General features: G+C 45.9%; 1 protein-coding gene and 1 pseudogene across 1 annotated transcript; one reads left to right on the forward strand and one right to left on the reverse strand.

Moving 5' to 3' along the window:
- Positions 1-1,939: 1,939 nt before the first annotated feature.
- LOC147966520 (26S proteasome regulatory subunit 6A homolog) lies at positions 1,940-5,029 on the reverse strand (annotated as a pseudogene).
- A 1,942-nt stretch (positions 5,030-6,971) lies between these two features.
- LOC147966521 (uncharacterized) lies at positions 6,972-8,501 on the forward strand. Its single transcript, XM_087527287.1, has one exon. It carries the CDS (start codon positions 6,972-6,974, stop codon positions 8,499-8,501), a length of 1,530 nt encoding a protein of 509 aa, XP_087383413.1.
- The last annotated feature ends 9,338 nt before the right edge of the window (positions 8,502-17,839 follow it).

A 17,839-nucleotide genomic window follows, 5' to 3' on the forward strand; every position in this document is an offset into this window, starting at 1 on the left:
TTTCTACGTCTTTTCGCATGGGCCCTTGTGATGAGTCTGGCGTGGCAGGCACTCGGGTGCATCCAGGCGTCCCATAACTGCCCCAACATGGGTCGGGTATGGGAGTGCCGGTTCACCCGGACACTTGGCCGAATTTGCCATATCCGATTGTGTGGCTCTTCTTTTTCCGGGTAATGACCGGTCCGGGGCGAATATAAGGGCTCCTGTTGTAGATGCTCTAATAAACCCCTGCCCTGCCATGCAACGTGTTTGGTACGAGGCTATGATCTCTTCTCTTCTTTGTGTGTCTGTTCGCACACGAATACGTCACCGTGTACCTCCAACATCGAGGGTGATGCACCGCGGCTCACGTCGAAGGAGACCCGTCCGGAAGCACGGTACGCAAGCAATCCAGCGGGCGCTTTTGATGACCCAAAACTCCACATGCCTGGGAGGGACCCCGTCAAGGCGCGTGGTGGCTATGGACTGCCCTAGATCGACATGGTCGCCCCTAGGGCCTCGTGGATCGCCGCCCTGCAAACGAAGAACGAGAGAAGAACGAAAAGAAGAAGAACTAGGGTTAAGAAGAAAACATAAAAGATAAAAAGTGATAGATGATTTGTCCGATTGTGTGTTGTTCAATCCGCTATCACCTCTCATCTATTTATGAGGCGTCTGGACTTCCCGTGCAAGAAAAGGACTCCAAATCCCGTCCAATCTTTTCAAAATTAACCGAACTCGGATTTAGGCAAGTCTAAGACATCAGTTTGGTTTTTGACACTCATCGGCCACAAACAACCTCGGATGAAGATGCACCCAAAAGCAAATTTAACCGTATCGACGAGGCGAACAACTTTCATGTTGAGCGTGTTCCGATTTGAGGCAATTTTCAAGGCCGAATCATTTGCGCAAGACAAACTGTTACTCGCGCTATCCATGATGTCTGATGGGGCGGGCCAGTTTTGGCTCGTGACAGGGCCGTATTCAGATGGCTTTAACTTTTACATATGATCGCGGATTGAGGCCATTTTATATTAAAATCGGCCGTTTCAACGAGACGAAGACAATTCGTGTACAAATCATTTGAGGCCGTCTTGGAGGCTTAATTGGCTGAATAATACTCTGAATATCAAATTTTAGTACTTTGAGTATAGTTTCGGCCCTCGAGATGAGATCGGATGGTGATGGCCCAAACTTCGAAGATGTTCACATTGATAATACAAAACTTTTTCATGTAGATCATTGGTTTTTTTCTATGAGCTAAGAGGTTTTTCGTTTTTTGCTTTTGATCTTAAGAGTTTTTTTATTTGGTATAAGGTTATAAACATGGAGAAAAAACGCAAAAGTATATACAAAATCTCCAGGGTGCTGCTCTCAGCAGTCTCTCTCTATCTCTCTTTGAGTGCTAGCAGTATTTCTCAGATCGGCTAGTCTGAGCTGGGCTTTCCGGCTCGCGCCGAGTCGCTGCTCGGCTGCTCGTGCGTCGAAATATTAGTCCCACCTCGCTAGTTTGCAGGAAGCTTGACCAGCTTATAAAGCAAGGCGCGGCGATTTTCCGAATGTCCTCGCTTGAACAGGATATGTGACATCGGCTCGTACCGTTGCAACTGACCTCTGGGCCAGAGCGCCAACCAACTGACCTGCCCTCTGCAGGGTGACCCAGAGGGAGGTTGTCTTGACAGACCACATAATTTTTCGTTGAAGACTTATCCCTCCAACGCAGGTCAACAGCAAAACAAACTACTGTTAACCCAAACTCTCATTAACAGGGAACAAATTATAGCGATAACACACTAATAGAAAAAAAAATTGGAGTCTACAGGGTGTCCCAGATGTTGTCAAAAACAAACTACTGTTAACTCAAACCCTCATGAACACGGGACAAATTATAGCAATCATTTCATCGAATCAAACACTGATAGAAAAGAACGGTCATCACAGGACCAAGTGTTCTGATTACTTAAGGGAAACTAAGCGTAATAATTCAAGCTGGACTTCTTCTTTGCTTGCACCTGGATAATGCCTTCGTTGGAATCTTCATGGATCACCCGCATGAGCAAAAATAACAGTTAAACATGCTTCCTGAGGAAATGCACTTCAGGCAGTCAACTCAACAAAATTGATGGTACAAACTACCAAGCCACAAAAAATGCTTCGAGATATCAAAGCAGCATATTATATATGGAGTACTGTATTATACTCCACTATGATTATCATTGTATAATGTATTATATTTCAGGCTGTTCACTTCATGCTGAATATACCATAGACCTAATGTTGATTTATTTAGAACTTATTTTCTGATACCCAAGATCCTAATCAATCTACCAATAAAGTGATACTTCCACAGCAAACTCAATGTGGCAAAAAAAAAGTCAGCACAACCCTATGTAGCGTCCCTGCGTAGGGCAAGCATGCCAGCTTCCACACAAAGAGCCTTCAGCAGTGCACCGTTGAAATCATCAGTAGAACGAGCCAGCTCCTCGAACTTCACATCAGGATGTACGTTCATCTTTCTTGAGTGAATCTACAAGATATAACACAGAACAAACTTCTTTTAGTCCACAAAACCAAAAAACGTGAGCAATTTTTGCAACAAGAGCTACTGGCATTTCCCAGATTTCAGGAGACATACTTGCAAAATTCTAGCTCTTGCTTCTTGATGAGGGAACTCAATCTTTCGGTCCAGGCGACCAGAACGGAATAACGCAGGATCGACAATATCTGCCCAATTTGTTGCAGCTATCACCTGTAAGTCACACAACAACAATGCGTTAAGCAAAAAGGAATAATAAACATTTATCAGGTACTCCCTCCGTCCAAAAATACTTGTCATCAAAATGGATAAAAGGAGATGTATCTAGAACTAAAATACATCTAGATACATCCCCTTTTCTCCATTTTGATGACAAGTATTTCCGGACGGAGGGAGTATTAATCATCTCTCGAATCATGGCCAACTGAAGCCAATTTGTGGCTACTCATTAAACAATGAAATAAAAAATATATTTTATCAAATTACTGTTCTCAAAACAACTAGCTAGGCCAGACCATCAGGACCAAACAAATTATCTTTACAGGTTGAGCTTGCATGCATTCAGAGTAGAGAGACGAATATTAGGGCATGCTGACCTTTATCCTCTAATCACTGCTAAATCCATCTAGCTGATTCAGCAACTCCAACATAGTTCGTTGCACTTCTCTGTCACAAGCAACTTCACTGTAGTCAAATAGAAAAATACAAACAATATCATTATATACTTCCCGGTAAAAAATCATATCTAGTTGCAAGTAAGCAATATATTTACACTGCATTCATCACATATGTATGTGCAGCATATGCTGAAAGTTGTTAAGATGTATTTATCTCGGTCAGTTAGTGCAGGCCCATCTATCACACATAACCCTTCAATCCTTCACCCCCTCACGTCGCCTCCCCTGGGCGACGCTAGGGGACCCAAACCCTAGCGACGCCAGGCCCCTTCCGTCTCCTCTCCTGCCGCCGTTGCCGCCGGCCAAGTCCGTAGTGGCGGCGTGCCCGACACCAAAGCGTTAGGGCAGGTGGTGTGCTGCCGGATCTCCCGGAGGCGGCATAGGCGACTCCGGCGTTGGATCCGTGAGCAGCAGGTAGGGCGGCGCCCTTGCCTGTGCGGCAGCGGCCAGATCCATGGCCGGCATGGTGCTCTTCCCCTCGGTGGAGTATGTGCCTGGAGATGGGTGGCGGCGAAAGCCGCGGATCTAGAGCCCCGTCCAGTTCTGCCCCGGCGTGGTTTTTGCCCACCGGCGGCGTGTGGAGGAACCGGTGAGGGGCGGCTGGAGGCTCCCTGCCGGTGTGCCGACGGCGGCTTTCGTCTTCACGACGAGGTTCCGTACGGTTCCAGTCAGCTGCGAGATCGAGGGGGTCGTGACGTCTGGTGAAAATCGCGCTGACTACGGTCATGGCGGACGATGGCGGCATCCGTGACGTCGTTCCCTTCCCGAGGCATCGTTGTTGCAGGTCATGGCACCCCACTCGTAATGCTCCGGAGGAAACCCTAGATCTAGGTCTACCGAATCGGACGATGATGGCACCTTCGATGTCGTTGTCCCTCCTGGGAGCATCATTTTGGAGCAAGTGTTGGCTAGAGTGGACAAGAGAAGGAGCGGTGCTACATCTACCACAAGGCTGATGGCGGACCCCAGCGGCATGGCGCTGCGGAGGTTCGGCGACAGGTGCGTGTGGATGGATACATGCAGGATGGTGGCGTTGTCTGGCGCCGTGGTGGCATCGACGACAGGGCAGGCAAGGTCGATGCGTCAGTTCCTGCTCCGGAGATGGACTAGTGGAAGATGGCGGCAACAGCCTCTGAGAGTGAGTCGGTCTGGTGTATGACCTAGTCCTGGTATGTGGTTGGGCTGGGGCATCCGGCTTTAGATGTTAGGCTTTGATGCGATATTTGTTTGGTATTTGGCTCGGACATTCGACACCCCTTCATCAAGGGGATAGGAGTAGCAACAAGTGTTGCCTACATGGTGGCTTCAGGCTTACTGTTGTATTAGTTTGTATGGTCTTTGTGAATAATTAATAAAATAGCGGCATGCATCGTCTAGATGCAGAGGCCGGGGGTACATCCTCCTTTTCAAAAAAAATATCTCTGAAGTATAAAATCATGAACAGTTTTTTTATTTTACATATGAAATAGAAGGTTGAAGGAGTGGTCGACTTGCAGGGATACTAACTGACTTTCTTTGTACAAAGATTATAGCATGGTTTTCATCAGCAATTCGCCAAATTAAAAAAAAGAAGAGTAACAACATTGCGAGACATACTTCAACCATAATAGATCAACAGACGTAAAGAGACACTAAGCATTCACGCTAAACTAAACTGAAAACTCGCAATGCTTAGTGTACAATGAAAAAAATGCAAAATGCACGTGTCAAAACGCTTTGTTCCAATTGCATCAATATCATGAATAAAAATAATGTAGGGGGCCTTCTCCTTTGCCAGCTCAAAGGCATCTCGGACGAGCTTTGCCCCATCACCGATCAACATCTGAAACAATTCATAAAAAAGTTAATATCTTCCTGAACTATACCAATATCACAGGTGGTGCTTAAACTTGCCACCGATGTTCACTTTAGTGTCTGAAGTTGAAAAATACATCAAATTGGTTTTAAAACTTGGCACGAGCGTGCAAATACGGTGCTAATCCTATTAGTAGACGTTTTTATGCTGACATGGCACCGTAATTCGCTTAGCATGCACAGACAACCTCGCCCTAGCAAACTGGAACTACTCGCCCATACGTTTTCTCGTGCCTGTTAATGAAAACATATCCTTTTTTTAGAATAATGAAAACATTTCCTATTTTGTTAGATAAAGAAACACGTTAGTGGGTTTTAATGGCCTGCTGCAGTGCAGCCCAGTTTGCGCATGTTAGTTTGATTTAGAAATTTGTAAAAAATATTGTTAATTATAATCACAGTAATAAAAATACATTTCAAATATTTGTGCTTCAAATTTTTTATAAATACATATAAGTTAAATAACTAAAATGTTCATGTAATTAAAAAATAGTCAGCTATTTACATGTGATTTATAGTTAAAGCTTTTAGTAAATAAATTTTCTAAATTGTTTAGTATATGAAAAAATAATTATAAAAAACTTAATTTTTTGAGTAAATTCCAAAAGATTATGCATGCTTGGATTATGCTTAAATGGAAAAAATGATAAGTAGAAACATTTTTATTAATATTCACATGTGTATAACTTTCTTTTTTTGCGAGAAACATGTGTATAACTTTCATCGTGTCATATATTCATATTTTTTTATAATTAAACTATAGTCTGGAGTGAATATTTTTTATAAACTAAAATTTTAAATTTTGCATATTTATGAACATTTTACATTATTGAGAATTTGTTAAACAATATGAATCGTAAAAATGTACATGTAACTATTAAAAGGTTTATGTAGTTAAAATAATATTTATGAATTGTAGTATAGAAAATATTTATATAATTCTAAATTTTACAGCCATTTTTATAATTAGAAATACCATTTTATTTATAGGATACATTTAAAACAAATATGTGAATATTTTTATTACTGTGATTATAATTTACAAACATTTTTACAAAATTCTAAATGAAACTAACATGCGCAAACTGGGCTGCACTGCTGAGCCGATTAAAACCCACGTACGTGTCTCTTTATCTAAAAGAAAGAAAGAAATGTTTTCATTATTCTAAGAAAAAGGATCTGTTTTCATTAACAGGCACGAGAAAACGTATGGCATACTGACCAATAGTTCCAGTTTGCTAGGGCGAGGTTGTCTGTGCATGCTAAGCGAACTACGGTGCCATGTCAGCATAAAAACATCTACTAATAGGATTAGCACCATATTTACACGCTTGTGCCAAGTTTTAAAACCAGTTTGGTGTATTTTTTAACTTCAGGCACTAAAATGAACATCGGTGGCAAATTTAAGCACCACCTGTGATATTACCTCCAGAAGAATTAAGTGGACAAATGCTGGACCCGGGAATATTCCAGATGCAAATGGGCATTCCAAGTTGGCGGTGGCGGCGAGGAGTAAGTGGAAAAATGATGGACCTGGGAACCTGCAGAACTATATATAGAAAACATTTGATCACCACCTAATTAAAATTAACCGATGGCGGCAAGCTAACCCTACCGGCGGCGGCGCCCTAACCCTAGGCTAGAGGCGGCGGCGACCTAACCCTACTGTCGGCACCTCGGCGGCGCCCTAACCCTAGCCCTAGCGGTGGCTTGGGGTGGGCGTACACTAGGCCCAGCGGCGGCAGCAACGCCCTAAACCTAACCCTAGTGGCAAGAGAAGGAGGAGAGTGAGGGAGACTGGGACATACCGGCTGGAGAGGCGCAGACGAGCTCAACGACGGGAAGAGACGACGGCGGGAGATGACGGCACAGATCAAGCCCCAACAAGTCCCCTTTACCCGACTTCCAATTCCATGCCTGCTGCCATGCCAATGTTGCGTCGCGTGCGACCACGCGCGGGCACGGCCGGCGTCGACGGCGAGGACCGCCTCAGCGCACTACCCGACGATCTCGTCCGCCTCATAGTACGTAGGCTGGACACCCTCACCGCGCTGTCCACCGCCGTCCTGGCCAGACGTTGGGCGCACATCCCTCGTGATCTGCCGGAGCTCCACTTCAGGATCAGCGACGTGATCCCGCCTGAGTACCACCGGACCGTCGCCCTCCGCCGGCGCAACATGCCGCGTGACACGTTCCTGGCCGAGATGCTGGACCGTCTCATGGCGCGCTGCGAATTCGACACGATCGCCGCGTTCGTCGACGGCATCACTGGATTCTTGGAAGCGGACCGTGGCCCTGCTGACGGCGACGCACGTCGGCGCGCCAAGACCCTGCGTCTGGAGTTCTTCCAGACACAAGATGGCGGCTGCGTCCTCGACCGCCTGATCACCGCCGCGGTAGGCGCATGGGGAGTGGAGGATCTGGAGGTCGTTGCCAGGCAAGCTTCCTGCCATGTCCTTCAAGCGCTGCCATACCGCTTTCCTCACGACCACGACTGCCTCAAGGACGGCCTTCGCAGCTTGACGCTGGGTAACTACTGCATGCTCCCGCCGCTGCATAGCTACAACGCTCCCACCACGCTGGTCCTGCGAGAGATGGCCGCTTCCACGCCCGTTGACGTGTATCAGAGGGTGTTCACTGAGTGCACGAGGCTGCAGGTGCTTCACCTGATATCCTGTTGCTGTGCACAGGACTATGTGGTGGTGGACGCGCCGTGTTCACAGATCAGGGAGCTCATCCTCGACCAGTGCAAGTTCATGGCGACCGAGCTGCGCCACCTTCCAATGCTTGTCAGCCTGGCGTGCTGCCTAACCGACACTTATAGACTCATATTCGACTTGGTCCCCAGCCTCACGCACACTAACCTCACATTCGCGACAGAAAGCTGGATAGTTCCAAAGCGGTGTACGGATCACTTCGGCCATTACATCATCGGCATGCCCCCTACCATGACGAATCTCATCCTCCGCTTTGCCGGGCTGAGAAGATGGATGGTGCCCACTCCACCGGCCAAGCCATTGCTCAACCTGAAAAAGCTCCTTGTGGCCGATCTGCCTGCGAATTGGAACATCACATGGCCACGTGGCCTCCTGTTGGCCGCGCCCTCACTCGAGGTCCTGCACATTCATGTGCCTTGCTCGGAGGAGGAGCCAACTTACGGGAGCATGAGAATGAGCTCACTTGAGGCGCTTCAGCGCCATCACTGCCTCAGGGAGCTGGCCATTACTGGATTCTTGCAGCGCCACATATGGTTTTTGAAGTATGTGGTGAGCGTGTGCACATCGTTGCAACGTGTTATCCTGCTCAAGGATGATGATCATGTTCGATACAATGGACTTTGGGATTGGGAGATGGTCGAGCAGCAAGCATTTCCTTGGAACAATGATGATGAAATGGTGGTGAGGAGAATAATCAAATATGGGTGCAGGCCTCTCGTTGAACTCATCATGGGATGATATTCGCGGGTTAGCATTTGCAGGCTTGGAGAGATTCAGAAGGGATCTTCGGCTTCACTGGCCATGCTGGTTTGAATGCAATGTCCCCAATACACCTTGGGTGGGATCAAAGCATGTCATGACGCTGATATGAAACTTTTTCATGCCTATACAATTGCCCTAGAAATGGAAGGAAGGTGCTTTTCTGGCATGACAACTAGACGGGTAGCGGCCCATGCAAACACCTCGCCCCGGATCTCTTCAAGACCGCCACCAGGAAGCGAAGGAAGGTTTATTTTGAGCTTTGCGGTGAGGCGTGGGTATGCGCATTGGCAAAAATTAGCGCCATCGAGCAACTCCGGTAATTTGTTCATCTTTGGGGAGTGCTCGCCACCGTCAACCTACAACTTGATCATGATGACACCGTCAACCTACAGCATATAGTACATTACAGTCTCTCTTTGCTTAGGAAATATTATGTGTATGTAGTTGTTTAAGACTAGAAATCTCCGGTGATTTATCTAAACGTGTGTCCTATCTAAAATAAGTTTGTCATGTGTTTTTTTTAAAGTCTGCCCTCTCCAACTCATTAGCAAACAAAATGGATCATGAATATGTGATGAGGCCAATTCATCATTTGATTTGCATTTGAGATGCAATTGATTTATGCACAAGTCCAAGTCCTCATATTAGTTTCAGTTGATGTGCTTAGTTAAAATCTCGAATATGATGGATCTTTCATATGTTGTTGTTCTACCATTGGGGCAATTTGGACAGCCGTTCAATCTTGGCCAAGAAGTTTGCGAGCTATTGGCCCAGGTGGCGGTCAGTATTTGCCATGTTTAGGTATCGGTATGAGATGCATACCATATTTGCCATGTTTACTGTTTACTCGTAGATTAGATTAATCGAAAAAGTGCTAATATTTCCAACAGAGGCTGGGGTCACCCTTTTTCCAAAGAAAAATAAATGATTTCATAACATTTGCCTTTTTTTAAAGAAAGGTAGCGATCTCTACCTTATATTCAAAAAACGGTTGTGAAGGCTAAATGAAGTAGAGGCAGGGACTCAGACCACCTTCTGATACTGAAGAGAGCATCTCGGTGAATCTTATGTGAATTAAGCACTTAGGCATCATGCCACATGTACTACTGCAACCGTTCCAGCAGATCACTGATCTCACCTTGTTAAAACAAGACAACAAAAGAAGAGAGAGTGCCTAACCAACAGTCTAACTGTTTTTCATTTGGTTTTCAGTCGAATTTCTGCTCCTATCAGATGCTGGCACGTGTCTGCATCTGGATGCTCCGAAAAAAGAGAAAATTCCTTATTTGACATTGTCTCAAAATCTGGTTCCTTATTTGACACTGAAAAAGTTTTTCTTCCCTATTTGATACCAGTCCTAAATTTTATTCCATATACGACACTTCCGTCCATTTTAAGCCTAAATGACACCTGAAAAGACGATTTTGCCCCTCATGCGGTATGTGTGTGTGCGCGCGTGTGTGCTATTGCGTGTGTGGGTGCACGCGCACATGTGTGCTGCTGCTGCATGTGTGTGTGCATGTGTGCTGCTGCGTGTGTACGTGCGCGCGTGTGTGTGTGCTGTTGCGTGCCTATGTGCTGCCTGCGTGTGTGCTGCTGTTCCGTGTGTGTGTGTGTTGCTGCGTGTGTGTGCGCGTGCATGTGTGTTGCTGCGTGTGTGTGCGCGTGCATGTGTGTTGCTGCGTGTGTGTGCGCGTGCATGTGTGTTGCGGCGTGTGTATGTGTGTGTGTGTGCACGTGCGCGTGCGTGTTGTTGCGTGTGTGTGTGCGTGTGTGTGTGTGTGCACGTGCGCGTGCGTGTTGTTGCGTGTGTGTGCGCGTGTGTGTGTTGGTGCATGTGTATGTGTTGTTGCGTGTGTGCTCCTGCCCTCGCACCTGATGTTGCGTGTGTGCGCTATTGCCCCCCACACACATACCATACGAGGAGCAAAAAAGTCTTTTCAAGTGTCATTTAGGCTCAAAATGGACGGAAATGTCATATAGGGAATAAAATTTAGAACTTGTGTCAAATAGGGAAAAAAAAATTTTACAGTGTCAAATAAGAAAGCAGATTTTAAGATAATATCAAATAAGGAATTTTTTTCAGAAAAAAATAAACAGATCCACAAAAAACATAACGGGTCATGTTTTAACTTCTGCCCCACCACACACTGTTCACGGGCCCTCCTATAACTGATAAGGAGTAGAGCTGAAAGAAACTAAATGTCGGATGATCTTCCCAGGCAAAAGGTAAAATCCATAATTATGCAATTAACAAACTTGCAAAAACAAGACAGACTGATTTTATCACAAACAAAAACTGAATTCGAGACAAATGCTTAGGTGCAAAAAGATTTTAATATAAAACTTGAGCGCTTAAATAATGAAATGGAAGGTGATAAGCATATCCATTGCTATCTTGAGTCTTCCCTAAGAACAGAGTTTCCTCCCGTGTTGAAAAACAGACAGCAAGACCCTACATCTAAAGGTGATTGTCCTAATATCCATAACCAAACCTGGAGGCAGAAAAACAAAACATAAATGGGACTAAAGAAACACTAAAAAAACTGATATTCCAAAAAAAGACTGAATACTGAAGAACCGGAGATAGAGGTACAGAGGACTATAAACAAGACGGAAAGGTGGCTGAATAGTCAGATGACTGAAGAAACATTGAAAAATATAGGATTGCATACAGAGAAGAGCATAGTGTTTATTTCTCTATTTGCAGATAGAGAAAAACAGAGTGTTTAATTCCCTATTTACAGATGGAGAAAAACAGAGTGTTTATATTCAGACTGAAAAATATAGGATTGCAGACAGAGAAAATCAGATAGTTACAGTCTCTATTTGCTAAATAAACACAACACTTGGACTGAATATAGAAAGACAATGAAATAAAGTGTGCATATGTTGAACCGTTAGAGAAGCCATCAACATCATTAGTTCACAGCAAGAAGCACTACACTCCATTTATGTAAAATGCATCCATCAAACAGGAATGCATCATCATCAAGAACATCTTCCGGGAAACATTAGCAATGGCGTAACAGATATGAATGTCAGAAGAGCGACATTGCAACAATCACCATCACTACAAACTTGTTCCACCATTTCACACTTCGAATCGAGCAGTTCTGAATCATAGAACCGCAAGGACAAACAGTATCAAAGCTTGCTGGATTTTCTGAACACACAGCTGCTGAGTTTTCTAAACCTGATTCTATCTATCTATATACCAAAATCTGGTCATCGTGTATAAGCAGGTCAAATTCCGAAGAGGTGAACTGTCAGGAGTCCGAATTGATCTTGCTTTACTCTGCAAAGAACCAATAATAACGCAGTCAGGTGAGACCTTAATAATCAATGAACAAGACAAAACCTGAAGCAATATAATATGCAAGGAACTGAAATCAGCTGATTGAACTTGATTTACTATCTTTACAAAAAAAATGGCAGCAAATAGGACCAAATAGAGGAACTGAATTGTCTAGAGAGGTAAACACACTAGGAGTCATAAAACTTGCACGTGGTGGTCAGTTTGGTGCATAAACTTGTAAAGTACGTGATTTCGGTCATCAAACTTGTGCGACCGTGCAAATACGATCACTTCTCCCATATTCAGCCGTATCGTGTGCTTACGTGGCGTCTAGACCAGGAACCAACTATTATAAAGTTATAAATAGAGAAACACATCATTACCACTCTGTTCGCTAAGCCCAACAAAGCAACAAATGAAAACTAAAAAATTGCCGTGTTATTCGCACAGTATGGAATGTTTTGATCTAAGCACCCTCTAAGTCTCGATCAAACACTTGTTTTTTTAACACCGATGGAACACTGGTCTGACTGTGTATTTTATAAGTCCCATGCATAAATTACATACATCATACATAAGAAAGAATAATTTTTGTGAACTTAGAACATGCATTTTATATAGATTTTTAAGCCAGAAGTTTTTTTATATATGTGCTGCAAAAATCAATTAATTTATTTTTTGTTTTCTTTAAACACGAGCACACTATTGATCTGCAAATAATTGCGTGTTCATCTTGAATTTTATTTTTGTTTCCTTTAAACACTTTGAATTGTTGAAATGCTATATGCATGCAGCCGCAAAAGCACGACTTATACAAGTAAAATGCACACCACGAGTTTGCTAATTACTCAACTGTCGATCATCCACGCATGACGGTGACCTGCACGTCTAAGTCTATCTATTAACGGAATATTTTGAGTAAGCCGGTGTGTACCAAACTCGTGTGCAATAATGAAGGATATAAAATCTGTTTCTCCCTTACATGAAATGACTGTAAACATGTTACTTGTGAAGCCAACACTTTCCATATCTGAATCAAACATGAAATCAACACTTTCCATATCTGAATCAGAACATGTATGAAACAACACTTTCCACGTCAATGTTGAATGCAAGCATGTTACTTGTGAAATGATCTGTTCCCCACAGTAACATACTCTTAGATTATCTACAACGGTTTTAGACAATTGCCAACTCCTAACAGTTTCAGACTGCAGCAGATTCAGTTAACTGTTTTTCCAGACTGCAACAAGTTACCTTTTCTTCAGACTGCAACTCTACGAGGGGTCGTCCTCATCCTCCCCCACGCCCAAATCCTCGAAGGCTCGTGCCCACTGAAAAAGCTCCCGCACAAAGATACAAGAAAAATAGATGAAAAAGCCTTCGAGGAAAGATCTATAAAACAAAACTGGCCAAATCTACAAAATGCACTGTGTTCTTGCAGTCTGCGGATCAAAATTTCAAAAGAACCAATGCAGAAGAACTCAAGAGACCAACGGGGAAGAAATCAAGAAATACCTTTCGGGCGTGCTGGTTTGGCAAAGGCCCCTGCTGCTGCGGCCCCAGGGGAGCGGGCGCGGCGGGCGCGACCACGCCGAGGCCCGTGATTTCGGCAGACGTGCGGCGACCCGCGGCGCGGGCCGCTGCTCGCACGGTGTGGGAGTCGGCGTTCGCGGCGGCGAGGCCCCTTATTTCGGCAAACGTGCGGCGACCCGCGGCGTACCCGGTGAGGCCGTTCGCGTCCGCGGCGAGGCGCTGGGCGTGCTCGGTGAAGGCGTGGGCGAGCGCCGTGAAGGCGTGGGCGAGCGCGGCCTCGTGCGGGGGGAGCGACTCCGCGTGCGCCCTGATGCTCTGGGCTAGCGCGACGAGGTTGTGCGCGAGGGCCCTCCCGTTCGCTGCGGGCGTGGCGAGGGACGCGGAAACGGCTGCCGGCGCCGCGCGAGCTTCTGGCGCGGCGAGCGCCTCCCAGTGCGCGGCGCAGGCCACATCGTAGGCGTAGAGGTGGCGAAGGAGCGCCCGGCCGGTCTGGAAGAAGGCGAAGTAAGGGGGGAAGGGGCGGCGACGGCGGGCTGGTGGTCGGCGGTGCGGGCGTCGGCTGTATTGCGGTTGCTGATTCTGTATTGGTTGCGGGTCGGCGGTGGAACGGTGGAGCGGGCGGGCCTGTCGGCTGGAGGAACTACCCAGCGGCTAGGTGAGCCGTGAGCCGAGCCAGGGGACGGTGTCACACGCCTGGGTCTATGGCCCACCATTGGATTAGGTAGATTCTTTTCTTACTTCTTTGATTTATATTGCTGATATTAGATTGGCAAAAACACAGAAAAATCAGGTTTGAAATTCAAAAAAATAACTGTTTTGATTTTTTTGGAAGAAATGGGATAAAACCTCTCTCACGAGGGCTCTCACTTCGCCATTCACCCCTTGACCAGTGCCCGCATTACGGTCAAGATTCCTAGCCATTACCCCTTCACCGTCAAGCTGCCACTCGTGCGAGCTCCGGCGTGGGTCTTGGGTTGCTCTGGGGCAGGAGATCTATGGGGAGGAAGCCATGTGTGCTCAAGAGCATGTGAAGGCCGAGGCTTAGAGCATCTACAGTCGAGCGCCCCAAACCAGTCTCAAACGTCCGGGCCACTCGCCCGGTCACTGACTGGTCATGATATTTTGACCCAGAAGGACGCCTCAAACGGGTCTCAAACGCCCAGGCTGGCCGGCACCCCTCATATCCAGCCAAAATATGGGGCGGATATCGGGTGGTCCGGGCACACCCAGGCGCGTCTGCCTGACAAGCCCGGTCCACCACCGACCCCACGTCTGTCCCGCAAAAAAAAACATCTAGCTCATCGCTCCGAAACCCGATCTCACTCACTCTCCTCTCTCGCTCCGTCCTCTCCTCTCCCCGTATCGATTTCGATCGAATCCGGCGCAATGTCGAGCTCCGGCAGCCGCTCCGGCTCTGAGCTGGATCCGGACTATGAGCCTGCCCTCCGCATCGCCTTGGAGCGGTCCAAGGTGGAGATTAGGGGCAGTTCCGGATCTGCACCCTCGCCACAACCGCAGCTCGGATGCCGACGCTTGCCCCTTCCGGCATGTGTGCAGCTCCGATAAGCGGCCTGCGCAATCCGTGCCTCCCCAACGCCGTCGCCTGCCCTGTCGGCTGCTCCTCCCCCACGTGGGGCAGCGGTGGGTGCTTGTTGATAGTGCATGTTGTTATGAAAAGTTCACATGTAGTTTCCCTTTCTATTAATGCACCGAAACATAAAGGCCTTGCACGATAAATTTCACGTGTAATTTTAGTTATGCGTTTGGATAAAACCCGTTATAATAGAGCATGAGTTGCTAGATTCTTGCTCAGGTTCAGGTTCAGATCATTTTTTCATGACAAGTAGTACTAAATATTTTTCAAATCTTACCGTTGGATTTGGTGCAATTTAAATCTTCCCTTTATTAGCTTAAGTACTTGAACTTGTTCTTAGCGTTACTATTTCTTTACAATAAATGCAACTAAAATATTGATGTGACTTTTTTTTGCTTCCTCCAACTTTGCATTTAATAATTTGCTTACATGGTTCTCATCATATTTGCAGGACAAAAAGAAGACACAAATTCAACACTCATCAAGCCTTACTTGGATGCATCTCAAGTCAAGCCACAAACTATAAAATGGTAGTTGTAATTTGATTATTTGGATTTTGCTGTATGGAGGTGCTTATGATTGTGTGCTACAAATTGTTCGTGACAACTGTAATTTGATTATGTGGACTTTTCTTTATGGAAATGCTTATGATTGTGTGTTGCAACTTGTTCATGGCGGTTGTAATTTGATTATGTAGATTTTTCTTTATGGAGCTACTTATGATTGTGTGATGCAACCCTTTATACTAGTTGGATTTTAAATTTCGGAAAGACTATGTCTGTCTCGTTCCAAGGTAACCTTGGCCCGGGTTAATGAATTATTGCCAAAATGGTATCCAAACAAGATATGCATATCATTTCAATTGATAAATTGTAGTGTCACTGTCACCCAAACATGATGTTTGGATTTGGAATCGAGATTCAACCAAATGAAGTCCCAGCATAGATTTCATTTCAACCAAATGAAATGAAATGAGAGGTGCCAAATGAGTTGTGAAGTGTTTTGGAGAGTTTTCTTATGGAAGAAATTGGATCGTGATTTGTGAATAGGAATTTATACTCTAATGTAATACATATCCTGAGGTGACCGAGAAACTCGGCCTCTCGTGAGCAATCTCACTCCACCATCGACCCCTCTACCACCATACCGTGTTCCCGTCCTTTCCGACAAGATTCCTAGCCACTACCCCCTCATCGTCAAACCACCACTCGTGCGAGCCCCGGCCTCCTGCGTGGGTCTTTGGGTTGCTCAGGGGCAGGAGATCTACGAGGATGCGGGTGCCATTTCAGTATATCCATTACCGGCAAAGGCGATGAACCCCAGAGGATCGCCACGCGCGGCACTGACTCCATTGGTGACTCCCAAAGGCCATGTGTACTTGAGAGCACGCGATGGCGGAGGATGCTCTGGTGAAGGCGCACCTGAGGCTGGCTCTACAGATTTTTGCGAGAGCCACGCCCAAGGAGAGATTGAGGTTGGTCCTAGCTGTTGGATAGATTCATAAGAGATGATTCTGTGGGTGATGTTAGAGGTAAATTTGACAAGTCCAGTGCAACGCTCGCGTTGCGTAGGTATCAGGGCGAGGAATTCCCCGCATCAAACTATTAGGTCTATGAGATCCTTGGACATGCTAAGGTTGGGCTTCTATTCTCCGGCTTAAATAGCCGCACTTGGTCCCTCGGGCGGCACGCCCAAGCCGCGTCACACGGCGACATGAATCCGTCCTCATTGAAAATTGGAGGAGGTGTCTGTCAAACCAATGGTTTCTACGTATTTTCGTGTGGGCCCTTGTGATGAGTCCGGCGTGGCGGGCGCGCCCGGGCGCATCCAGGCATCCCATAACTGCCCCAATATGGGTCGGGTATGGGAGTGCCAGTTCGCCCGGGCACTTGGGCCGAATTTGCCAGATCCGATTGTGTGGCTCTTTTCTGTCCGGATAATGACCGGTCAGGCCGCCAAGACATTTGAGGCGAATATAAGGGCTCCTGTTATTGATGCTCTAATAAACCCTTGCCTTGTCATGCGACATGTTTGGTACGAGGCTATGTTCTCTTCTCTGTGTGTCCTACCAGGCTACTCCCTCCTTCCATCTATATAGGGCTTAATGCGTTTTTCAAGACCGTCTTTGACTATTGATAAGATTAATAATACACGGGATGTATAATGTGAAAATTATATCATTGGAAGCTCCTTTCACGTACGAATTTGACGGTATGCTTTGTGTAACTTGCATATCATATATTTTTGCTTTAACACTTGGTCAAAGTTAGCCTTGAAAAACGCGTTAAGCCTGTATAGATGGAAGGAATGAGTATGTTTAGTTCCAGGTTCCCCTGTAAGAGAGAGCATGCGTGCAGCTCCACTGCTGCATTTTTTTTCTCTTTGTGTATAAAATGGAAAGGAACATTACTGGTTGCATTGAGTGATTGTTTTGCTTTGCTTGTGGAAGCTCGATCACTGGCAACTGTTGGACTCCGGCTCTCCAAACACGATGAAACAGAGGACACATCACGCTATACATTTCCTGCACGTACGATGGGGGTCAAAGGGTCGTTTTTTCTTAGTTGGTTTTTTTCTATGAGCAAAGAGGTTTTTCGTTTTTTGCTTTTGATCTTAAGAGTTTTTTTATTTTCGTATAAGGTTATAAGCATGGAGAAAAAACGCAAAAGTATATACAAAATCTCCAGTGCTGCTCACAGCATCTCTCTTTCTGAGTGCTAGCAGTATTTCCCAGATCGGCTAGTCTGGGCTGGGCTTTCCGGCTCGCGCCGAGTCGCCCGCTCGGCTGCTCGTGCTTCCAGAGATAAGAGAAGAATGTTTCACCGAGCCTCCTCAGCGATTTGAAACATCCGACCGTCCATCTTGATTGCTTGATGCGTTTCCGGC

This window comes from Triticum urartu, chromosome 6A, assembly GCF_056163025.1.
Source record: "Triticum urartu cultivar PI428250 chromosome 6A, HENAU_Tu73, whole genome shotgun sequence".
Taxonomy (NCBI): Eukaryota; Viridiplantae; Streptophyta; class Magnoliopsida; order Poales; family Poaceae; genus Triticum; species Triticum urartu.